This window comes from Phacochoerus africanus, chromosome 1, assembly GCF_016906955.1.
Source record: "Phacochoerus africanus isolate WHEZ1 chromosome 1, ROS_Pafr_v1, whole genome shotgun sequence".
Taxonomy (NCBI): Eukaryota; Metazoa; Chordata; class Mammalia; order Artiodactyla; family Suidae; genus Phacochoerus; species Phacochoerus africanus.
This window is the reverse complement of record NC_062544.1, coordinates 116,895,513-116,917,128: the sequence shown is the minus strand read 5'-3', so window position 1 is coordinate 116,917,128 and position 21,616 is coordinate 116,895,513. Positions and strand designations below refer to the sequence as shown.

General features: G+C 44.5%; 1 protein-coding gene across 3 annotated transcripts in view; it reads right to left on the bottom strand.

Moving 5' to 3' along the window:
• CACNA2D3 (calcium voltage-gated channel auxiliary subunit alpha2delta 3) overlaps window positions 1-21,616 on the bottom strand; it is a 795,368-nt gene that overhangs the window by 383,193 nt on the left and 390,559 nt on the right. For all 3 annotated transcript variants that reach the window (XM_047777080.1, XM_047777060.1, XM_047777070.1), the window contains exons 10-11: window positions 16,078-16,167; window positions 10,306-10,419 (exon numbers count right to left, since the gene is read on the bottom strand). In XM_047777080.1, the coding sequence (XP_047633036.1) occupies window positions 10,306-10,419; window positions 16,078-16,167 (204 nt within the window). The remainder of the gene's footprint in view (window positions 1-10,305; window positions 10,420-16,077; window positions 16,168-21,616) is intronic.

Below are 21,616 nucleotides of genomic sequence, written 5' to 3'. Positions count from 1 at the left end.
ATTGCTACATTGTCTTGAATTCATCCAGTACACCTACATTTTAGGGATTTTTAACAATGTAAGTGGTTGTCAATCATGGTGACAATGACAATATAGCATCATAAAGTCCTCCCACTCTGTGCCCAGCACTGTACTTGATAGAACATCATCTTGAATTCTGAACAACACTGCAAGGTGAGTAATATCAGCTCCATTTTACAGATGGGGAAAAGAGATTTGTCAGCATTCAGATACCACCCTCCTTTCATTCGGCAGCACTGCTTCCCTACCCCTGCCTACTCCCCAAGAGCTCAAGTCAAGAGTCCAAGAGAAACAAAAATGCAGAAATTAAGAACCTGACATGTCAAAAGCCTGCAAATAATGTTGAACACATTCAGCAAGCTCCCAGTTATAACTGGGTGTACCAGTTAACGAGCTAATGTGTCTGGGCACCAAGTCCACTGGGCTCTGTGAGGCTGGGGCTATGGCTTTGCCAGCTGTTTATAGTGAGGCTTTGCCAAAAGGGTTAGTGGGGGCAGGCCACAAGGATGAAAGAAGGACGAGGGACTTACTCCCTCCCTGTGCTTCCTCTGGCTTACTGGCCCCAGTGCTATCACTCTAATGAGACCTCTTCAACGCAGCAGGAGCAGTTCACTGCAGCAGCAGTGAATGAATGAATCCAACCTGCAGTTTTCCCTACACCCACAGAATTGGTTTCATTGCATCCCCCTCTGAGACCCCTCCTCAAAAGTCTGTATCCCAGCTCCATGGGACCCTTCTTTAGGCTCAGAGATCCGAGCATTTCCCAGCCAATGTATCCTCAGAGGTCTGAGTCCTAGCCTCTTGAGTCCTCTTCTCCCAGCTTCTAAGTTTTATCTTTTTAACTTATTTTTTTTTTTTATTTTTATAGCCACACCCATGACATGTGGAAGTTCCCAGACCAGGGATTGAATCCCAGACCACATCCTTTAACCCACTGCTCCCAGCTGGGATAAAACCCAATCCAAGCCAGATTCTTAACCCACTGTGCCACAGTGGAAATTCCAAGAGCCTAGTGGGCTGGGGGCATGTCGTACATGGCAGGATACTGGCAGGACAGGTAGGAGCCAGGTCCTCCAGCCTTTGATGGGCACAGTAGGAGTCAGCAGTGGGATGCAAGGGTAGTGGGAGCCAAGCCAGGCTCTTGAGCAGGGAAGGCTATGAGATGGTCAGAAGCTCTCCCTGGCTACTGTATGGGGAGTCAGTCTATGAGGAGTGGACTTGGACTGGGCATTTGGATTGGGTGCTGGCTCTCCTCAACATAAATGGTTTCAATGGAGAGCAGTCTAGGTAGTAGGCTTTTTTAACTTCCTAGGGAAGTTCAAGATGCTCCTGTTTGTTCCTGCTGTTTTACTTCAGGGCTCCGTCGGTCAGTGGTTACACATCTCTGTCTTCTCCCTCCCTCCTCTCCTCTCCCTCCCTAACTGAAGTCACATTTGGTCGGAAAGTTTTGGGTTAGTTCGTGTCATTGCTGTATTTTCTCAAGGGTGATCAATCCTACAGCTGTCTTAGGAATACAGAAGGAACATTCATTTCTCGTGGTCAGTCAATGGTATGACAAGAAAAGACGATTCCAGTCACCGTGGTGAGAACTCACGTAGGCCTTCCTCGCTGCTGAAGGGAGAGTCACAATGGTTCACTGTCTCAGTTTATTTTTAATTACTTCTGCTGGTATTCAACATCCTGTGACTCCGGCAAGAAGAACATGACAAGACAAGTTAGGAACGAAGCCTAGTGATGCGTGGCTGCTGCCAGCCACTGCAAAAGCACGTCACGACAGGGGCTCAGAACAGCTGTGGGGACACCTGCCCTGCTGCTGCCTATTCTCTTTCTCTTTGTGGGCTCGGCATGGGGGCCTTGGCCTCTGCCCAGGCACCGCTGTCTTCAGAAGGCAGGTGAGGGGACCGTATATGTTCCCAAGTAACCCCCACATCCTCCTGGAAATGGCTCTTCAGTAGCTACTGTTTAGGGAGGCATTCTCTGCTCCATACTGGGTACAGAATCAAACAATTTACTTGCTTTTCTCATTTAATTCTGAGCTCTGCTCCACAGGAGACACTCTTATTGTCACTTTCATGTCACAAGTGAGGGAACTCAGGCTCAGGGGGATGAAACCACTGGTCCCAGGGCCCACAACTCTCCTGAACTCCGACATAGTTGCCTGGGGCATAGCAGTCCTTCAATACAAATATGTTTAATCACTGCCCTCCCGAATAACTACTCCCCTGTTTTTTTCCCCTGCCAACAGCCCCTGCCACCCTCAAGCCCCCTCCTTAACCTGGTTCTATGGAATGACAAACAGAGCCAGAGCGCAGGTGGAGGGGAAGAGAATGCATATACCCGGTCCTCTATGAGCAATGGAGCTTAACTCCGTCCCTGTGGTCTTAGAAAAATCCCTTCTCAAGTGGCTCAAAGGAAGGCAGGAAAAAAAAAAAATGCTGTATAAAAATCACTTGAAAGTCAGAGTTCCCATTGTGGCTCAACAGTAACGAAACCGACTAGTAACCATGATGATGTAACCATGATGATGTAGGTTCGATCCCTGGCCTCGTTCAATGGGTTAAGGATTGGGTGTTGCTGTGAGCTATGGTGTAGGTTGTACATGCGGCTTGGATCCCATCTTGCTGTGGCTGTGGCGTAGGCCGGCAGCTACAGCTTCAATTCAACCCCAACCATGGGAACTTCCATGTGCCGCAGGTGTGGCCTGAAAAAGACAAAAAAAAAGAAAAAGAAAAGAAATAAAATCATTTGAAAGTCAAAGAAAGGGAAATCAGTTTAGAAAACAAAAGAACAAAAAAGTTCCTTCCAAATCACTTAAGATTATCTTAAGAGTTATGTTCTTAAAAGGATAAGCCCTCATTCAACTCAGGAATTCTGCTCCTCAGAGGGGCACCTGCCCTCAGAAAGATGAAGAGAGAAAGATTTTTGAGTTTTCCAAAACTACCCCAGAGCAGCTGAGGTAGGGCTAAGCCTTTCAGCCCCTCTGAAGCCACTAGGACACAGGAGGCTTGTGGCTTTAACTCCCAAATTATGCCAAGAGAGGGAGGCCTGGGGCAAAACTCCCAAGAAGCCCCCTTCTTAGAGATCTATGTGACCTCAGCTTAGAGGACATGGATTTCCAACAGTGTTTGCAAAAAATGCTACAAAGCCAGGCCTCCAAACCATTCTACGATCAAGGGCTTCCCTTTACCCTCAAACCAAGGATGCTTATGTCCACCCACCTCCCCTGCAGTCCCAGTGGGCATCCTCTAAGGTCCCTGAGTCCTGGTTGTCTCTCAAAGGGTGTCACAGCTACCATGCTCACTTCTGTTCTGGATGTAAGGGATAATAAAACACATGACCTTCCTAATTGAAAGAGCGTTCATCTTTGAGGTTTTCTCATTTTTTTTAATGCTTTTTAAGCACCTATGGCATATGGAAGTTCCCAGGTGGGGGCTGAATCAGAACTGTAGCTGCCAGCCTACACCACAGCCACAGCAATGCCAGATCTGAGTTGCATACGTGACCTATACCACAGCTTGAGGCAACATTGGAACCTTAACCCACTGAGCAAGGCCAGATATCAAACCCACATCCTCATGGACACTAGTCAGATTCTTAACCCACTGAGCCACAGCAGGAACTCCTCCTCGTGTTTTCAGAAGAGGAAAATCACTTAGGTACATGGAGGCAGCCTCATCCTGAGGCTGTACAATTTGCCCTCCTCTTACTCTCTGCCTACAGCCCCTGTGGGTTCTGAAATTCCCAAATCTCTGACACTTTGCAGATTCTCCCAAACTTGCAAGTTGGAAGGCCAAGGAAAAAACTCATTGTCCTTATGACAGTGGACTCGGTAAGAACACCTCTTTCTCTGACTTAAGGCCATTTTGTTTTGCCTTTGCTCTCAAGCACAGAGCCCCAGCATTCAACTCCTGGGTTGTCATTTTGGTTCCACCAAACCCTGATTATGGACTCTAAGTCAACTACGTAGCCTCGGGCTGCCTCAGTTTCCCTCAATAGTGAAAAGGGGCTATTAATGGTACTTGCCTTACAGGTTTCTGTGAGAATTAAATACTCCAGAAGCATCCAGGACAGACTGAAGAAGCATTCAATAAGAATTAGTGCTCATTAGTTTTGTCTTATATGTTCAAGTACAGGAAATCAGTTTAAAACATTCTTTTATGATGGAAATTTGGGGAGGAAGAGTAAACGGAGGATTCTAATTCTCCCTGTTTCTCATCGCAAACCCAGATGAAGCACAGATGACACAGTGACATTTAACAGGTACAGAAAGGTCACTAACCGCACAGTACACCCAGGCAGACCTGCATGGTTTACCTACAGCAGAAGTGAGTTAAGACGTGGTCTGTTATGTGACAGCTGCAGTGAAATCTCTCTCGCAGAAGAATAATACAGAGCAAACTAAGAGGTAGGAACCGATGAGTGGGTTGAGTCTGCCCCCACAGTGTCATCCCAGTGACAGGGATTCCAGGGATTCCACTTAATTGGATTTAAGAAATATCTGCATTTTGGGGTCTTGGCAAAAAAGGGAATCTGATTCTCTTCAGGGTGTTCCCTCTGTTACTCCAGCAACCTGAAGCTGGGACAGTGCCATGTGCCATGTCACCAACAAAACCGGGTCCCAGGAGCTGTTAAGTCTGAAATTTATGAAAATATGACATTCTGGGCACTGGCTGCAGCTCCAGGCTGAGTACCTGCTGCTTGCTCTCCTTCTGAACCACCAGATCACCATCCTCTGTGTTCCAACCCTGGGTGGCACAAAGGAGAAGGCAGGAGCGGGAAAGGACAGAAACCTCTCATGACAGAAAAGAAACGGTCATATCACGTTTTGGGAAGAGATACCTACAGCATGAAGAAAAGCATTATTTGCCATCAAGTCTCCCATCTTATAGCTCATCTACTTTATCCGAGTGGAAAAGAGCAATGGAAAGGCAGGGAGAAAATGCCACCACCATCTCTGTTGAATTCAGTCAATGTATACATTTCTAAGGGCATCCCAGTGACTCTCTCGACTATTCAGCAATTGATGTAAAAGTCTTCAAAGTGTCCTTTAGACCAAGGGTCAGCAAACATATTCTTAAAGGACCAGATAATGAGTATTTCAGGCTCTGCAAGCCAGATGGTCTGTCACAGGTTTTCAATTATTCAGCAACAGACAACAAGTTATCAAGTGGGTATAACAGTGTTACAATAATACTTTGTTTACAGACAATAAAATTTTAATGTCACATAATTTTCACATGTCATGAAGTATTATTCTCAAGCTTTTTTCCTATTTAAAAATGTAAAAATCATTCCTAGCTCAAGGACAGCCCAAAGCAGGCAGTGGGCCATCATGTGCCAACTTCTTCCTTAAATTTCTAACTTGCCATTTTCTCATCTACTTACTCTTACTTATGCTTCAAGGGAAGTAATGATTAACAATTCCATGACCTTTTTTTTTTTTTTTTTTTAGTTCACTTAGAAGAGCAACTACATAGATGGCAGGTATGGCCATTTTCCTAATTTAAATGTAGAAAGGAAGACAGCTTTATTTCTTGAGCAGATCCTGGAATGAGTCCCTTTCATATTGGGGAGTTCATATTTTATTCCAATGTGCAAAGCTGCCATTAAGCCACTAACCAATGGATATGAGGCAAAAGTAAATGGCATCCAATAAATGAATAAATAGCTCTTCATTTCTGCTCTCAGAAGTAAAATGCTGGCAAGAGATACATTGCACAGGCAATGACAATGTTGCTTTCATAGACTCCACAGACATAGTGTTAAACACCAATAGTGCCTTACCTCTTCCAACTCATCTACAATGTTTTATTAAGCAGTTGCCTTGAACAAAGCCCTGGTTGGGTGATAAAGAGCTTTAAAACCAGACACACACAACTACTCCCCTGCCCTGCTCCTCACTTCCTTCTGCTTTTCTTGGAACCCAGCTACCATACCATAAGGAAGCCCAGGCTATGGCACTGAAGAGACAGGGCTCACAGAGTTGCCCTGGGAATTAGACATGGCAAGGAGAGAGGCCATGGGGAGGTGAACCAAGGTGGCACATGAACACAGTTTCCTCAGTGACTCCCTTCATACCACGTGGGGCAGAATACTATCCAGTTAACCCACAGAATAGCAAGAAATACTACATTATTATTTTATGCCACTAAGTGGGATGTTTCACAGCATTGCTGAGATGAATCATTCTCTCTCCTTTTTTCCTTTACCTTGCTGCTTCTTCTAATAGTTTCTACTGCTGCATAACAAGTGACCAAAAATAGAGTGGCCTAGAACACATTATCTCTCAATTTCTGTGGGTCAGAAGTGTGAGCATGGCTTAGCTGAATCTTCTGTTCACTCCCTCACAAGGCTGCAATCCAGGTGTTGACTGGCTTGTGTTTTCATCTAGAGGCTCAACTGGGGAAGAATGTGCCCCCAAGCTCATTCGGTCTATTGACCAGATTCACTTCCTATGGCTCTAAGACTGAGGGCCCAGCTTTCTGCTGGCTGCTGATTGGAGACAGGCTGCCCCTAGTTTGATGCCACATAGGCTTCGCCAAATAGATGCTTATTTTATCAAATCAGCAAGGAGAGTATCCTGCCCTCAGGGAGTGTCCGGTCCCCTTTTCAAGAGTTTTCAATACATTTCCCTTATGATAGTTCTGAGGGAGTTTGAAATTTAGGGCTCAGACAAAGACAAGATGGCATTTGGCTGAAGAAGAAGGACAACTGCATCTAAGGGAGCAGCAACTCCTCAGCTCCAGCTATGTTTTGCCATATGAGAATGTTGACTCCAAAGTGCCATGTGTACCCCTTTACGAGGAAAACTATAATTTTAAGATTTTATATACTATCTCCAGATTTTTCAATGATGACCAGTACTTGATAATTTTTTAAACAAAGTATGAGCCAGGAAACACATACCTGTGCACTGGATTTGACCGAGGGAACAGGGGCTTGTAAAGGAAAGCAGAGGGAAGCAAAAGCGGCAGAGCCCAGGGAGTAACCAAAACTTATTCCTTGGGCTATTTCTAGGGCAGTAAGTTCTCAAGGGCAGTTCTCCCACTGGTAGAATCCTCATCACCTGGGAACTGGCTAGAAATGCACATTCTCAGGCAAAACCAAGCCTGCTGAATCAGAAACTCTGGAGGTGAGGTGAGCAATTTGTGTTGAAACAAGCCGTCCAGGCGATTCACGACCTCCTTCAAGTTTGAGAACCACTGTCTTATAGGTATCAGGTTCCAGCCTTAAGATCATTTTTCTCTCTTCTGAACCATTTCCTATTGATCATTTTTCTCTCTTCTAAACCATTTCCTGTTTCCTATAATCTTGAATAGTGCCAAGGACAGCATGACACAACCCTCTACTAAATACCTAATGTTCAAAATAATGGAGAGAGATGACAGCTTAGACATGACGCAGCATCTCACTTTAACACGGTGCTAAATCATGTTAGAGTTTTAGGCAGATTTACTACCTGCACGTTCACAGAGGAGTTAGCAAGAAGAGACTGTATATGCATACGAATGTCACAGAACTCTCTAGAATGGAGCAGGAAGGGAAGAATCCTGTTATTAATTTCTAATCACAGATAAAGGCCCTCTTGCTATAAAAAGTCTACTTCTGCTTGATAATACTTTATAAGTAGATGAAACTGCTTCATGTGATGTTGAAATTTTCAGGCCTCTGGTTCCAATTAATCCAAGAAAGCACCTGGTCTGAAGTCAGGATTGTTCCTTTGGAAAGATAGGTTGAAATGAGTGTCTTGTCTAAAGAATCCTAACTTTGCAGCCTCAGCCTCTGCCTCTCCCTACAAGTAAGGACAGACTGTTTATTTGGTTTTTGTTTTGTTTTTTGTTTTTTTTTGTTTTGTTTTTTGTCTTTCCTAGGGCTGCACCCATGGCATATGGAGGTTCCCAGGCTAGGGGTCTAATCAGCTGTAGCCGCTGGCCTATACCATAGCCACAGCAACACCAGATCTGAGCCGTGTCTGTAACCTACACCACAGCTCATGGCAATGCCAGATCCTTAACCCACTGAGCGAGGCCAGGGATCGAACCCGCAACCTCATGGTTCCTAGTCAGATTCACTAACCACTGAACCATGACAGGAACTCCAGGACAGGATGTTTAAATATCAATATTTCTGGGCTACTTCTACCCATCAAGTATCACCAAGAGGAGAGATTCATGTGACCTAGCACATGAGTCTCATATAATAGCAGATTTGGAATTAAAGGAGTTGCTTATTAAAAGGTGCCTTGACCTCATTCTTTTATTTAAGATGGTCCTAAATAATGCAAAATAGCCTTCAACATGCTGTGAGATGTCATGGTGTCTGTGAACATCTTATTTGAACACAAAATATCCATGGCGCTAACCATGTTGATTAGTGCTATGGCTCCCCTGCCCCAGGCCCCTCAGTCACCCAGCCACTCCTCAGTGTTGAGCATTTGGTAGCAACCACGTGCCTAGCACCATGCTGTATGCTGTGGGGGTGCCACTGTAACCAGTGTGCTCTTCCCTCCATATTATGTATATTTATCAGGAATTAACTCTGGCCGCTACCCGTCCCTAGAAATCATCTCCTGCAATACTGCATCTAAAATCACCTTGCCCAACAGTGAACTTCCATTTTATTCAAGGGTTGGATCCTAAAGTCAGTGCTTATTGTGGGAACTGTATTCACCCAAATATATTCCTGGGTATCCCTCAGGCTAGGGCTAAGCTGCAGTCCACCTTCTCTCAGCAAGCACAGCAAAGCCAGTTTTCCCTCCAGTTTCAGAAGTGATGGCTGACTCTAGGGTTGAGCAACAGGGAAGGAGGTGGTGTCCATTTAAGGACCACATTGCACAAAAATACGTATTTCTTTAAGCATTGGACTTGTGTTAGGTGAGGTGAGATGCCTATGCTTTTTTGTTTTGTTTTGTTTTGTCTTTTGTCCTTTTAAGGCCACACCTGCGGCATATGGAGGTGCCCAGGCTAGGGGTCTAATTGGATCTGTAGCCGCGGGACTACACCACAGCCACAGCAACTCAGGATCCGTGTCTGCGACCTGCACCACAGCTCAAGGCAACTCCAGATCCTTAACCCACTGATCAAGGCCAGGGATCAAACCCGCAACCTCATGGTTCCTAGTCGGATTCGTTAACCACTGAGCCACTAAGGGAACTTCTTTTTTTTGGAGATGCCTATGTTATCAGAGACATGTGGGGACCAAGAACAACTACAAGAATGTAGAATGACATCTCACTGCCTCAAGGATACATGCTTTCCGTATACAGCTGAGTGCACAGCTGTCAAGTGTCTTCTCTTTTTTACCCTGGGTGTGGTTAGTTCAGTTCCCAGAAATTAAATATACAAAGTTGAAGAAGCAGAATGGACTTTGTCTGGACAGTCTCATGTGCCTACAGAGATAGTCAGGGTAATGCCACTGGCAAGCAGGATAGGAAAGCACCTTTGTGATGCCCCCGGGATAGCACCCCTCTGGCAAACGTCACCTTCTTGCTAAAATTCCACCATTTAGTTGAGTTGGTGATTGCCAACTGCCAATCCACTGATTGGTGTCCACATAAGGAACTTATTAAAAACACAGAATCCTGGGCCACATCCTCAGAGGTTTTGATTCTCTAAGTATGCAATGGGGTCCATAATTTAAAAGATCTCCATAGAGAATTTAAACTGACTAACAGGTTGAGGAACCTTTAGATTAAGGCACTCCAAAAACAACAAAATGTTAACATCCATCACGGATAACCTAACATATGAGTTCATGCGATAAAAAAACGCTTCCTTTGAAACCAAAGAAAAAGTTCAAACAAGGAACACAGGCATTGACAAGGCTGAGGAACAACACCGGGGGATAGAAGGAAATTATGGATGGTAATACAGGCCCAGGGAGGAATTACAGGAACATGGAAACATAAAGGAGCTGGCCAGAGGCCCCTATGGATGGCTTCACCCTTCTATAGATGCTGGGCCCACCAAGCAGCTCTGGATCCATGGAAGACAAAAGAGAAGCACTGTCCGCTATAGACAAAGTACACTTCACAGGGAATCCTTTCTTTGAACACACTGAACATGTCTTCATGGGTTTCTTCTCTCATCCAAAAGTTTCATTTTGAGAACAAGGAAAGCCTCAGTATTCAGTTTTGGTCAACCAAAACACACAAGGCTGAGAAACCATAGGTCATTATGAGATTAAGTCTCCATGTAGTACTGATCCATGGACAGTGTGGCGGTTACAATATAATACAGATTCTTCACAGATGGCATTGTGTGGACACCATCAACATTGACTTACCTTTCGATCCGGCCAATTGTATTTTGCAAAGATAGTATCATAGGTGTCTACTGCCCCATCGGTAATGAGCATAATGGCCTGGCTGCAGATGCTTCCTTGTCCTGTATGGTTGAACTGTGGAAAGAAAAAAGTTCAAATTGAAAAACACACCACAGGGCTCTATATATCTATGAGACCTCAGAAGCATGAATTCCTGTCTTAGGAAGACTCTCACAGGAGAGCTCATAATGCATCATCAAAACAGAAGCATTAGGAGAAGCCTTTCCACACTTGTGGATTTTGATCTGAAAAACTGGAGCTAAATAAGAATCACAGAGGAGATTTCCAAAAAACACACACAAGGTGGGAAGTGAGATTCTAGGACAGTTAACCTCTCTCACCTTCAAGCATGGATAGTGCTTCAGAATACAATCCCAAAGGAGCTGGTACCTTTGAGAACACACTTATGGATACTAGCATATGTGACAGGTGACGTCTCCTTCAAAGTCTACATGAGTCTGGTTTGAATGGGTCTAATGGACACAGCCTCCCAATAAAGAGATGAAGTTCCTTGATCAGATGGCAATTAAAAATAGGGCTCCACAAATGTTCATGTCCTGATCCTACTCTTCATTTCTCCACCCTTTTCAATATTGCAGGGTCACATGGCAGTCGCCAAGGCCACTACCCTAAGAGTGAGTGTTCCTTAAATTCTGTGCTCTTGGCATGTGTGTCACTTTAGTCCTAGCCCTGGCAGCAACTCCTAAAAACTCAAACTGGACAGGTGCCCTTAAATTAATGAGCAGACTGGGCCCATGATGCAGTATCAGCTGGTAAAAATACCCAAGAACTTAGAGCCATTGTACCACCAAGCTTTCCAAGTAATTCTTATTCTATTGTCTTTATCGACATAACTTACTATTCTAGAAAACTCTTGCTCAGAAAGATAAAAACTGCAAATATCTTAATTGCTTATCTCAGGAACTTCCTGAAAGACCCTTAACTCTTCAACAGAAAGTATGAAAGGACAATTTATACCATAAGACACTAAACCCCTGACCTCATAGTCTTCTCCTTGCTCAATCGTAAACTATAATTTGGGGTTTGTATCTGGTCTTAACCAAGTCTACTCCTTCTCTTTCAAGACCCACTTTCGGCCAGACTTTCATAGTCTCAATAAATGACTTTGTCCTTTTCATTCAGAGATGCTACTAAAATTCTATCATTATAGTGCAATAAGAAAAAAGACTGGCAGCCTTGTCTTATCAACAGGTTGTTCTGGAGATATTCTGGACAGCCTGCCTTTCAATAGCCTTTATGTCATTGGATAAGCCCAGGAACATGCTACTGAATACAGGTTATCTATGCATTTGGTCACAGAGGCTGCAGAAGGGAAAAACATCACAACACTTTGGGACAGTTGTTCATGTAACTCATTCGAAAACATCCTGGGAAAACTCTTCCAAACAAAAGGCAAGAATGAGAGAGAGATAAAGATATCTGAATACTGCAGACAGGAAGAAGGGGCTGCCCCAAGCCATTTATTTAAAAACATCACTTTCCTCCTTGGCTGAGTCCCTGGTTTTCTCTGCAGCAATCTGCAGTTGGAGAATTTTGAAGAATGCAATTAAATTCAAATGCTTTGATGAGTAATATCTCTTCTTTTCATATTTGTCTAGAACTTTTTTTTTATTGAATAGCAAGAGTGATGAAAGTGTTTTCCATAATAATAACAATGACAAGGGCCTGATGATGAACTACAATTAGCTCAGTGATTCATCAGTTAGCAGTGAAAATTTCAATGCATCCTGACATTTAGAGCATTTGGTTGTGATTAACAGTCTTTGAAATGTCACCAAATTTTATTTAATTGGCTAAGAAAAATTTTTAAAAGGTAATCACTGCAAAGATCGTATTTATTGCCAAAAAAGATAATTGCAGTTGTCACATGACAAGGTAGATGCTAACTACTGTAGCAAACTGGCTCTGTGTTCTCAGGGAATCTAACAAATGCAGCAGAGATCAATAGCTGGAAGGGTCTTAGAAGTTTATCTGAATGCTCCTTTCAAAGCCATTTGTACAATAACTGGAAGCCAGTCATCTGAGCAAATACTGAAACTGAAATGCAGGTAATTGCAAAACAGAATTAACTTCATTTAGTTATAGAAACCTCTGAACCATTCTAAGCTCTAGCTACAATTCTCATTTCAATCGTGTGTGTGTGTGTGTGTGTGTGTGTGTTTGAGAGAGAGAAAGAGAGAGCGGGGCGGGGGATGTGTGTTTGAGAAATAGCTTTTTACTTCATACTAGCTTGCAAAGGCAGGCGCAATACACAGGAAGAGAATTATATCACTAAAGGTCATATTGATGAAGTGGAAAATAGCTAAAGCTTCATTTTCATGGGAGATTAACCATCTCTGTGTTTTTCAAAGTGTCTGGCTATTTAAAAGCCCAGTGGCAAAAGATGGGATGGAAATGTTTCTCTCTCTCTGGGGTAAGTGTGCTCTCAAAAGATATGGTGCCAACTGTCAATGAATCTCAAGCAGGGACATTTTGTAACATTTTTCTTCCTTCCCTTTCTTTCTTTACAGACTCAATACTCGATCCCTCAGACTTTCTGATTGGCCAGACTCCAGAGGGTTTTTACAGGTAAAAGTAAAGCATGAAGGCCTGTGGAAGGTTTCCCTGGTTCAAAAATACTTCTCTCAGAGTTTTCATCGTGGCGCAGCGGAAACGAATCTGACTAGGAACCACGAGGTTGCGGGTTCAATTCCTGGCCTTGCTCAGTGGATTAAGGATCCAGCATTACTGTGAGCTGTGGTTTAGGTAGCAGATGCAGCTCAGATCAAGCATTGCTGTGGCTGTGGTATAGGCTGGCAGTTGTAGCTCCAATTCAACCCCTAGCCTGGGAACCTCCATATGCCGCAGATGCAGCCCTAAAAAGCAAAAAACAAACAAACAAAAAACTTGTCTCAGCAGGATTCAAGGGAAAAAAATCCACCATGTGCTGATGATTTCTCTGACTCTTAAGGGTGCTGGGAGTGCAACACAACCTCAAAAGGATAAAAAGATATTATGCCTGAAGGTGTGTTCAGTGAGCTATGAATTCCACAAGATTCTATCCTGAGGTTATGAAATGAAGTAAAGAGTTCCTGGGTCACCAAGTTTGAATGCTGGTATAGACACATTTTAAAAGGTCTGTTCACTGCAGGACTTCAAGGCCTTTAGCAGTATAAGTGCACTGTGAGTCTCCAAGTGGAGCATGGCATCCCCCACCTTGACCACAACACCTATGTCAGAGCCTCATGGCAGTCCAGCATTCCACTGGGCACCAGGGGGATCACTGGCTTAGGAGTGTCTTAAAACAGAATTGGTAAGTGGGAGGGATGGGGGCGAGAAAAGGCACCAGGGCAAGGAAAAGAAGAGAGGGCAAGATAAAAGCAAGAAGATATTCCTGAGGACTTGGGCAGGGAATGGGACCAAAGCATCAAGAGTGGGAGCTGCTTCTAGAAACCGTAGGCAGCCTTGCAAAAGTTGAGGCTGTGCTCAAGTCTGTGATCATGGAGATGGTACTTCCCATTCAACCCAGTACAGCGGAAAGGGAGCTGGGAGACACTCCCTCATGCTAATTTCTCACCTCCCATCCAACAGGCCCAGCTTCATAGCCTTGATGTGTGCAGCTGTACAGGGCCCCACATTTAGTTGAACACTCTATTCTCACTCTCATAAAATTCTTACTAACACTTGAGCAAAGGGCCTGCATTTTCATTTTGTACTTGGCTTCATAAATTTAGTGGCCAGTGTTGAGTCTATTCCTATCCCCATTTTATAGATGAGGAAAACAAAGGTGAAACTGAGCTGAGTTTTCTTAAGGTCATAACAGCCAGCTCCGACCAAGTCAGGCTTCTTAGCCCATCCTATCTGATACCAAAGACCACAGACTTAAACATGACAAGCATCTCCTAACTCTTACTCCTTCACCACTTCTACCAAAGAGCAGGAAAACAGAAATCCACAGGGTACATTTCTAAGCAAGGGACTCACCAGTTCCGAGTAGCCTCCCTCTGCGCGGGACACTAGGCTTTTGAAACAAAGAGAGCCAGTTTTCCAGATGTGGCAAGTTCTTTCAGTTCACTCCCTAGAAAGAGCCTGCTGAGATGCAGACCTTGGCACCTTGAAGCCCTGAGAAAGTGCCTATCCAGGGAGCATATTGGGATTTAAAGTTGTAGCATGGTCCTTAGCTCTGGCAAGATATATTTATAAATAATTATTATTGTTTTTTTTGTCTTTTATCTTTTTAGGGCCACACCTGTGGCATATGGAGGTTCCCAGGCTAAGGGTCTAATTGGAGCTATAGCTGCTGGCCTACGCCTGAGCCACAGCCACACCAGATCCAATCCGCGCCTGCGACCCACACCACAGCTCACGGCAACGCCAGATCCTTAACCCACTGAGAGAGGCCAGGGATTGAACCCGAAACCTCACGGTTCCTAGTGGGATTCGTTTCTGCTGTGCCATGACGGGAACTCCAAGATATGTTTATAAATTATTAATAAGCCTTTAATAGGAATGTGCTGTCCCAAACACTGTCTCACATAAATGTTAATTATCTGTAGCCAAGAGCTCCTTGGAGCGAGGGAAGTGGGAAGGGCCTAGGGTTTGTATGAAGGAAGCTGACATGACACCCTCCCTCCTTATTTTGGTCTCCTCTGCAGTCATGCGTGACACTAGCTCAGGACTGAAACCTGAATGGTCTTCCATGTGCCAGTAGATATTGCTGGTAAAAAAGGATCTAAAATTAGGGCCTACCCTTAGCTTGAGAGGCTGCTGTAGCTGAGTAAAAAAAACCTCAAGTTATGGAGTCAGATATAACTGACCACCAATACAACCTCTGCAGTGTTAGGTAAATGGATGGCAGGCAGCCCGCAGAGCTTCAGGTTAAGCTCCATTAAGGCAACCGCTTTGTCTGTACTGTTCACTGGTGTATTCCCAGTGTCTGACACGGAAGAACACATAACATAGACTAGTTAAAGAAATGATGCAGAACCTGCATTGATAGAGACAGTCATTACTTTTCCCTCCCAGAGTAAAAAGAACACAAAAACTGCATGCTATTCTAGCTTAACACAATTGCAATCAAGGGGCAGAGTCCCCAGCCCAAGATGCCCCAACCTATTTTCACAGGATGTTGACAGGTGCTACCTGAAAAAAAGGATTCTTTGTTCAGAGAAGTGGGAGAAAAGAGCAGGTGAAGCAGGATCCCTTTTTGCAGTACTTATTGGAGCCTTGAGTATGCCACTGCACGTTGTAGCAGCATACTCAAGGGGCTGAAGGAAGGGCGGGATGGGTACAGCTTGGAGCACTCCCTAAACACACCACACAGAGAAGCCCTTCTCCCTCTGAACATCATCATAGGCAGGGATTCAATGTGACACACAATAAGAAATGAGTCTACTCCATAAAGAAATGGAGAGTTTCTCAGGTGAAAAGAAATCTGCATTAGATGGTGCATTGACTGACGGCCCCAGCATCAATGAGTGTGGCAGGTGAGTCCCCTGACCAGACTGCACCATCAACTCTGCCCAGCAGGAGGCTGTTATGGCCTCGGCAGTTGGATCTGGTACCCCAGATGACTCAAATGGTCAGTCTGATACTGGGCCTCTCGTTCTGGGTCTCTGGACACTGCTCAGAACCACCAGGGCTAATAATTATACTGGTCCACAACTTAAAAAAAAAAAAAAAAACATCCCATCTATTCTCCTGGAGATGGGAAAGGCAACTCAAAAGGCTTACATCACTAAGAATATTGAAGGCCTCATTCAGAGCTATATCCAGCATTCCGATCCCCTTGGCAAAAAGTTTGTCCAGATGCTCCCGGAAGTGCTGAAACAACAAAGCAAAAGAAAAAATCCATTAGCATGTGTCTTATTGTATGAAACACCAACCTTTAATGAGCAAGCACATGCCAAAGCAAGACCAATGATTCTCAGACCCAAATGGTCATAATTTGGTTTTTGCCTTCCCAATCCAAAACATAAGAACTTATTCAAACAAAATTTACCTACCGTACCTAATTGTTTTTAGCTTCGATTACTTTTTGGGGAAAAAATCTGGATTTTGATGAAAAGTGTGTAATTTGCTAAGAAGTCCTACTTTTCTCTCTAGTTTCACCTCCCTGACTTTCCCCTTTTCCACCCTCCGTTTTCGCACTCTTCATCATTTTTAGGACTCTGTGCATGCTTCCCTTTCACCGGGAATATACTCTCCATCCATTTGCTGCTCCCCGTCATGATGCTCTCTCCCACCTACTTTTGGGGTTTTAGTTTGGACAGCACCCCTTCCTGCCCCAGGAAGCCTTCCCAGAACAACCACCTCTGAGAGCCTGCAACGCTTCTCTGCAAGCCCAGGCTGTCACCCAGGCTCAGATGCACCTTGCACTCAGCACTCCAGGTATGTTACCGCCTAATCAGATTCTGTCCCCACTCAGGACTGTGATATTCCTAATACAGGGCAAATCCGGTTGTCTGCTGTATCCCATATCTACTACGTTTCTGATACATGGAAGGAGCTCAATAACCACCTCCAAAGAGCCAAAGAGCAAGGGGAAAGACTAGATAAAAACATGAGAGCTGTGGCCATGGAAGGAAGCCCCAGGCTAGAAACAGAGCGGGAGAGTAAGATGCTGTTCTGCCGGGCCCCTTTAGGAAGCAGCAGGGGCTTATGGTCAGCAGAGCGGGCTTCAGGTTTACTGGTAAACTGGAGTGGAAAGCTTGAGTGGGCTCCTCATGGTGATCAACTTTGATGGCACTCACGATTAATATGAATCAAGTCTGGATGTGAAGTTGGTAGATCACCCTCGGGATACTCTTACCATCAACAAATCTCTTCCCTGGTGGGCTCCTCCCTCACAGCAACCACGCCCTCGTGCTTCTGGGAGAAGACTTCCAGCTACAGTTCTGGAAGCCTGCTCTGTGGTAGGTCCTTAACAAATACCAGGTAACTGAGTCAACAACCCTATGAGGTTCCTTCATCCCACTCAGCAAATGAGAAGACCAAGGCCCAGCACAGTGCCCAAATTCACATACCTCCTAGCTGCCTGGCCCAGGGTCTACCCGGGTTGACTTCAGCTGCTCTAATGCCCTCCTTCTTTCCACCATACCCCTGATGCTTTTTTTTTTTTTTTTTGGTGGGAGGGAGAGGGAGATCCCTTGCATGTCAGGCACTGGCTATGAGCTTGACGTAGACCTGGCCAATCTGTCTCCAAAAGGTTTTCTCTTCATTGCTGCACTTGGGCTGCAGCTGAGGCCACAGGTCTTTATCAAGTAACCTGAATGATGGAGGAGAGGCACGCTGAGGGTCAGGGAACCAGGCAGACCACACAGCCAGGAACCATGTTTTCTGCATCTTTGTTCTTCTTGCCCAGTGTCTAAAGCCCAGCAGGATGCCGAGCACATGGCATGTCCTTTATGTGCACTCAGTGGACAAACCCAGGAAGTTGACTGAATCTGGGGAAGCCTAAGCATCCCATTGTGGGTGGGCAAGAGGGTATCAGAGCAGATCAGTCTGCCTTCTTAAAGAGTCTCCATCCTTGGAAACCTGACTTGTGGGGCAGTGTACCCACTGAGAGGACTTAGGCTGGGCAAGCGTCACCCCATGGTGGCCCCCACACACCCTACAGGACATGGAACATGATGACATGCCTATTACATAGCCTGCAGAGAGGCTGGTCTTTAAATGGCCTCAGGTTCACATTACAGTGGCCAGACTTTGCCTTGACAACTTCATTCTATTCATCTGATGCCATATCTGTCAACTGCATTTAATTTTGCTCAGTCACACAAGTTTACACAGCATTGGTTTTTTAAAATAACACAGCAATCCCCTTTAATTTTTCTTTTAATCCATGTGTAGCTGCATGTCATGTGCAGAAATATGCTTCAGGCAATGGTTGCTTTTATTGTTGAACACTTAGAGTAAAATGTGATATGTCATGAAATTCCCCTCAGTTTGCTATTATAACAAGGTCAATTGTGATTTTGTTTCTTCCTGATACAAATTGGGTCCATATATGAGATAGAAAAAATATTTCCTCAAGTTAAAGGTTTCCAAATGATGTTACAGATGAAGGATTCTCTCTTTGTTTCCTCCTCTCTGTCCTTTCCCTCATGTCCAAACTCCCTTTCCTCCTATTTCACAACCTGAACTAATTCAACTTCACCATCCCAGTCTTCCAGGCTCTGCATTTAACCCTGAGCCCAACTCTCCTCCAAACCAGGGGTGGAGGGTGGGGTCTTGCCATCCAGGGAACCGTCTCCCTCACTGTGACCTTCACTAAGACCTTCTCTGTCCATTATGGTAGCCGTGATCTACATGTAGCTATTTGTATCAAATTTAATTAAAGTTACCTACAATTAAAATTCAGTTTCTTGATCACACTAGCCACATTTCAAGTGCTCAACAACTCCGTGTAGCTGGTGGCTACTGCATTGGACAGTGAAATTCAAGAATATCTCCATCACTGCATAAAGTTGTATTGAGCAGTGCTGACCTAGACTTACAAGGGTTATATTAGTCCTTCCTCCTCACCAAGCCATGACTAATGGTGAGTCACAGGAAAGCCTGTGACCTTGTACTCAGGGGCTATGTGTGATTTGGCCTGTCCAGTTTCCATTCCTCTTCTAATTTTCCTTCCTCCCCACCATCCAATAATTTATATGGACTGGGTAAAGCTAACTTCACTCTTTCCTTCCTTCCCCTCTCCTTCCTTCCAGACCAAAAGGTGGGCCATTGATCCGCCCTGTCCAAACTGTGAATTCCATCTCATCAACTACAGTCTGGCTGCTCTGGAAATGTAGAGAAGAAAATTCTTTCCACTGAGATTACTGAGAGGTCATGGAGGCAGCCTGGTGCCATCAGCAGCCACGTAGTCCCTGCACAGGCAGAGCTCACCTGAATAAAGGTAACAGCCAATGAGAACAAAGCCTACAATGGAGATGGACAAAATAGAGTTATGACAGCATGGCTTGAGCCCCTAGATCCAGCCAAGCTTAGGTTTTTCCAGGAAGGGAGCCAATAAAGGTGTTTCTTTGCCTGACCAAATTTAGCTGTATTTAGCTGTATTTAGGCCACTCAGTCGAAAGGACCTTGATGACCACACCCATCATAATAACCCTGGCTGAGACAATACTTCCCTACAGATTCCCCTGCATTACAATGATCTTTCTCTCTTCCTCCCCTTCTTAATCACTGGCACTGCACTGCATGGTTGTGTCCATGCCATACAGAGGCAGACAATTCATACACAGCACACTCATATCATGGTACACTGGATGGAACGGCCATGTCTTTCACCCACTATGACTAGAGTAAATTGTTGAAGATAACCCCTAACCATGTGCAGTCCAAGGGCAGTATCTGAAAGGGAACAAAGGGGCCTGGCTGAACTGCCCTTCAGCCTCTTCATCAACATAGATTTCTTTTTCTCCATTCTCAGCTAGGGTTGCTAACTGAAAGAATCAAGAACGTTTACATTTAATGCAATCATATTAGACATATATGTTAGCAACTGATATACAGACCCCCAGGACTCTGCAAGAATAAACCTAAACTAGGATTCAGGACACTGAATTCTAGCTCTGGTTAGACCACTCGCCAGCTATGAATGAGACCCTGAGACAAATAGCTTTGACCTCAGTTTTGCTCCCTATGAAATGGAGATAGGAAATGTTGTGAGTAGAAAAGAGAATCAGTGCCTCAGAGCAGCAGGCAGGTGGCTTGAATTCCAATTCCCACCCAGCCACTTACCCTTTATTAAGCCTCAGTAAGATAATTCCTTCATCTATACCTTCTTTTCCCTCCTAATGCAAGGAGTATCAAGGTGACCTCCCACTATCATTACAAGAAAAAAGAAAGTCATCTGAAAGAACTGTGACAACAAAAACATGGGAGACTATTTTAATTTCATATTTTCTAAAAGAAGTATTTGGGAAAAAAAAATCCTTCAAAACTTTATACCTAAAACACGCATGCCAACTTCCTGGTTTGCAACTTTACTATCTAATCCACCTTGAAAAATGACTTAGCTCACCCTTTATGGACCAGGTTTTATTAAATAGAGAGAGAGACATGGTTGATTTTACTGACACCAATGCCTGAATGTCTTCCAGAGCAAGCTACCAAAGGCTAGGAGGTTCAAAATTGGCCAAGCCAGGAAAACATTCTTCCACAACTATGTGCCAGAAGGTGGCCAGTTTCCATTATTTTTCTAAATTAAAATAAACAATTTATTGGGAATGGTGACAGTTCCATTTTATTATTAAACTTCAATAAAGGAGGAGGAGGGTGGCTTTTTATCTTTGCTTCAGGCGCTCATGCAGCATATGCTGCCGCCTGGGAGAAGGCCTCGCTTCCAAAGCAATTAGTGCAGCTTAACGCCCGGGGAGATGAACCAGCACGAGTGCCATGGCCGCCTGTGCCTGGATGCCAGCAGGCACAGTGAGGCCGCTTATCTTCATAAAACAGTCACAACATCCAGGCCAGCAGAGAGTCCTGGCGAAATAACCCTTTTCCTCCACCAGCATTTGATTTAGTTAAATCAATACTGATAACTCTCTCTGTAATAATACCAATCATATTTTTTGTCTATGTAATTACAATGAATGTTTGTGTCCTCCCAATTAAAAGCAGGGGATGAATATAAAAAGTGGATATCAGGAGACAAAAAAAAAATCCCCCATCTACAGAGCCCTTGAGAGCCAGGGGTCCTGGCTGGGCTACTTGGGGAAAAGGCTAACAGCAACCTATCAGTAATGCCATCCAGGTCACTTGAGTTCAGCAGACCTGAATTTTGTGCTCATTACATAGAGACAAGAGGTGCTGCAGCCATGTGAAGGCTTTCAGAAACTGCCTTACGCGATTCCTCCAACAGTAGCCAGCGCTGATGGGATGACAACTGTATGCTGTGCACTGGGTACTTTTCATCCATAACCTCACTTGATCCCCCTAAACACCCCTAAAAAGTACTATTAGGTTCCTATTTTATGTATAGGAAAATGGAGGCTTAGAATGGTGAAATATTTGTCTACGATGGCAGAGCAAGTATGATAAAGGTGGGTTTCAAAGTACAGAGCCCCATGTCTAAACCCACATGCAACCCGGGCCCTCCCCAAACACAGGGTATAACTCTTGACATCCCTGACAAGGTGCAGCATACAGAGCCCTAGGGATCTCATGCAGGACTGGTTTCATGGGCACATGACACATGCAGCCACATAGAGCCCCATGCTCAAAGGGCCTGTGCTTGATTTAATGCTTTACTGTCACTGTCCTGCAA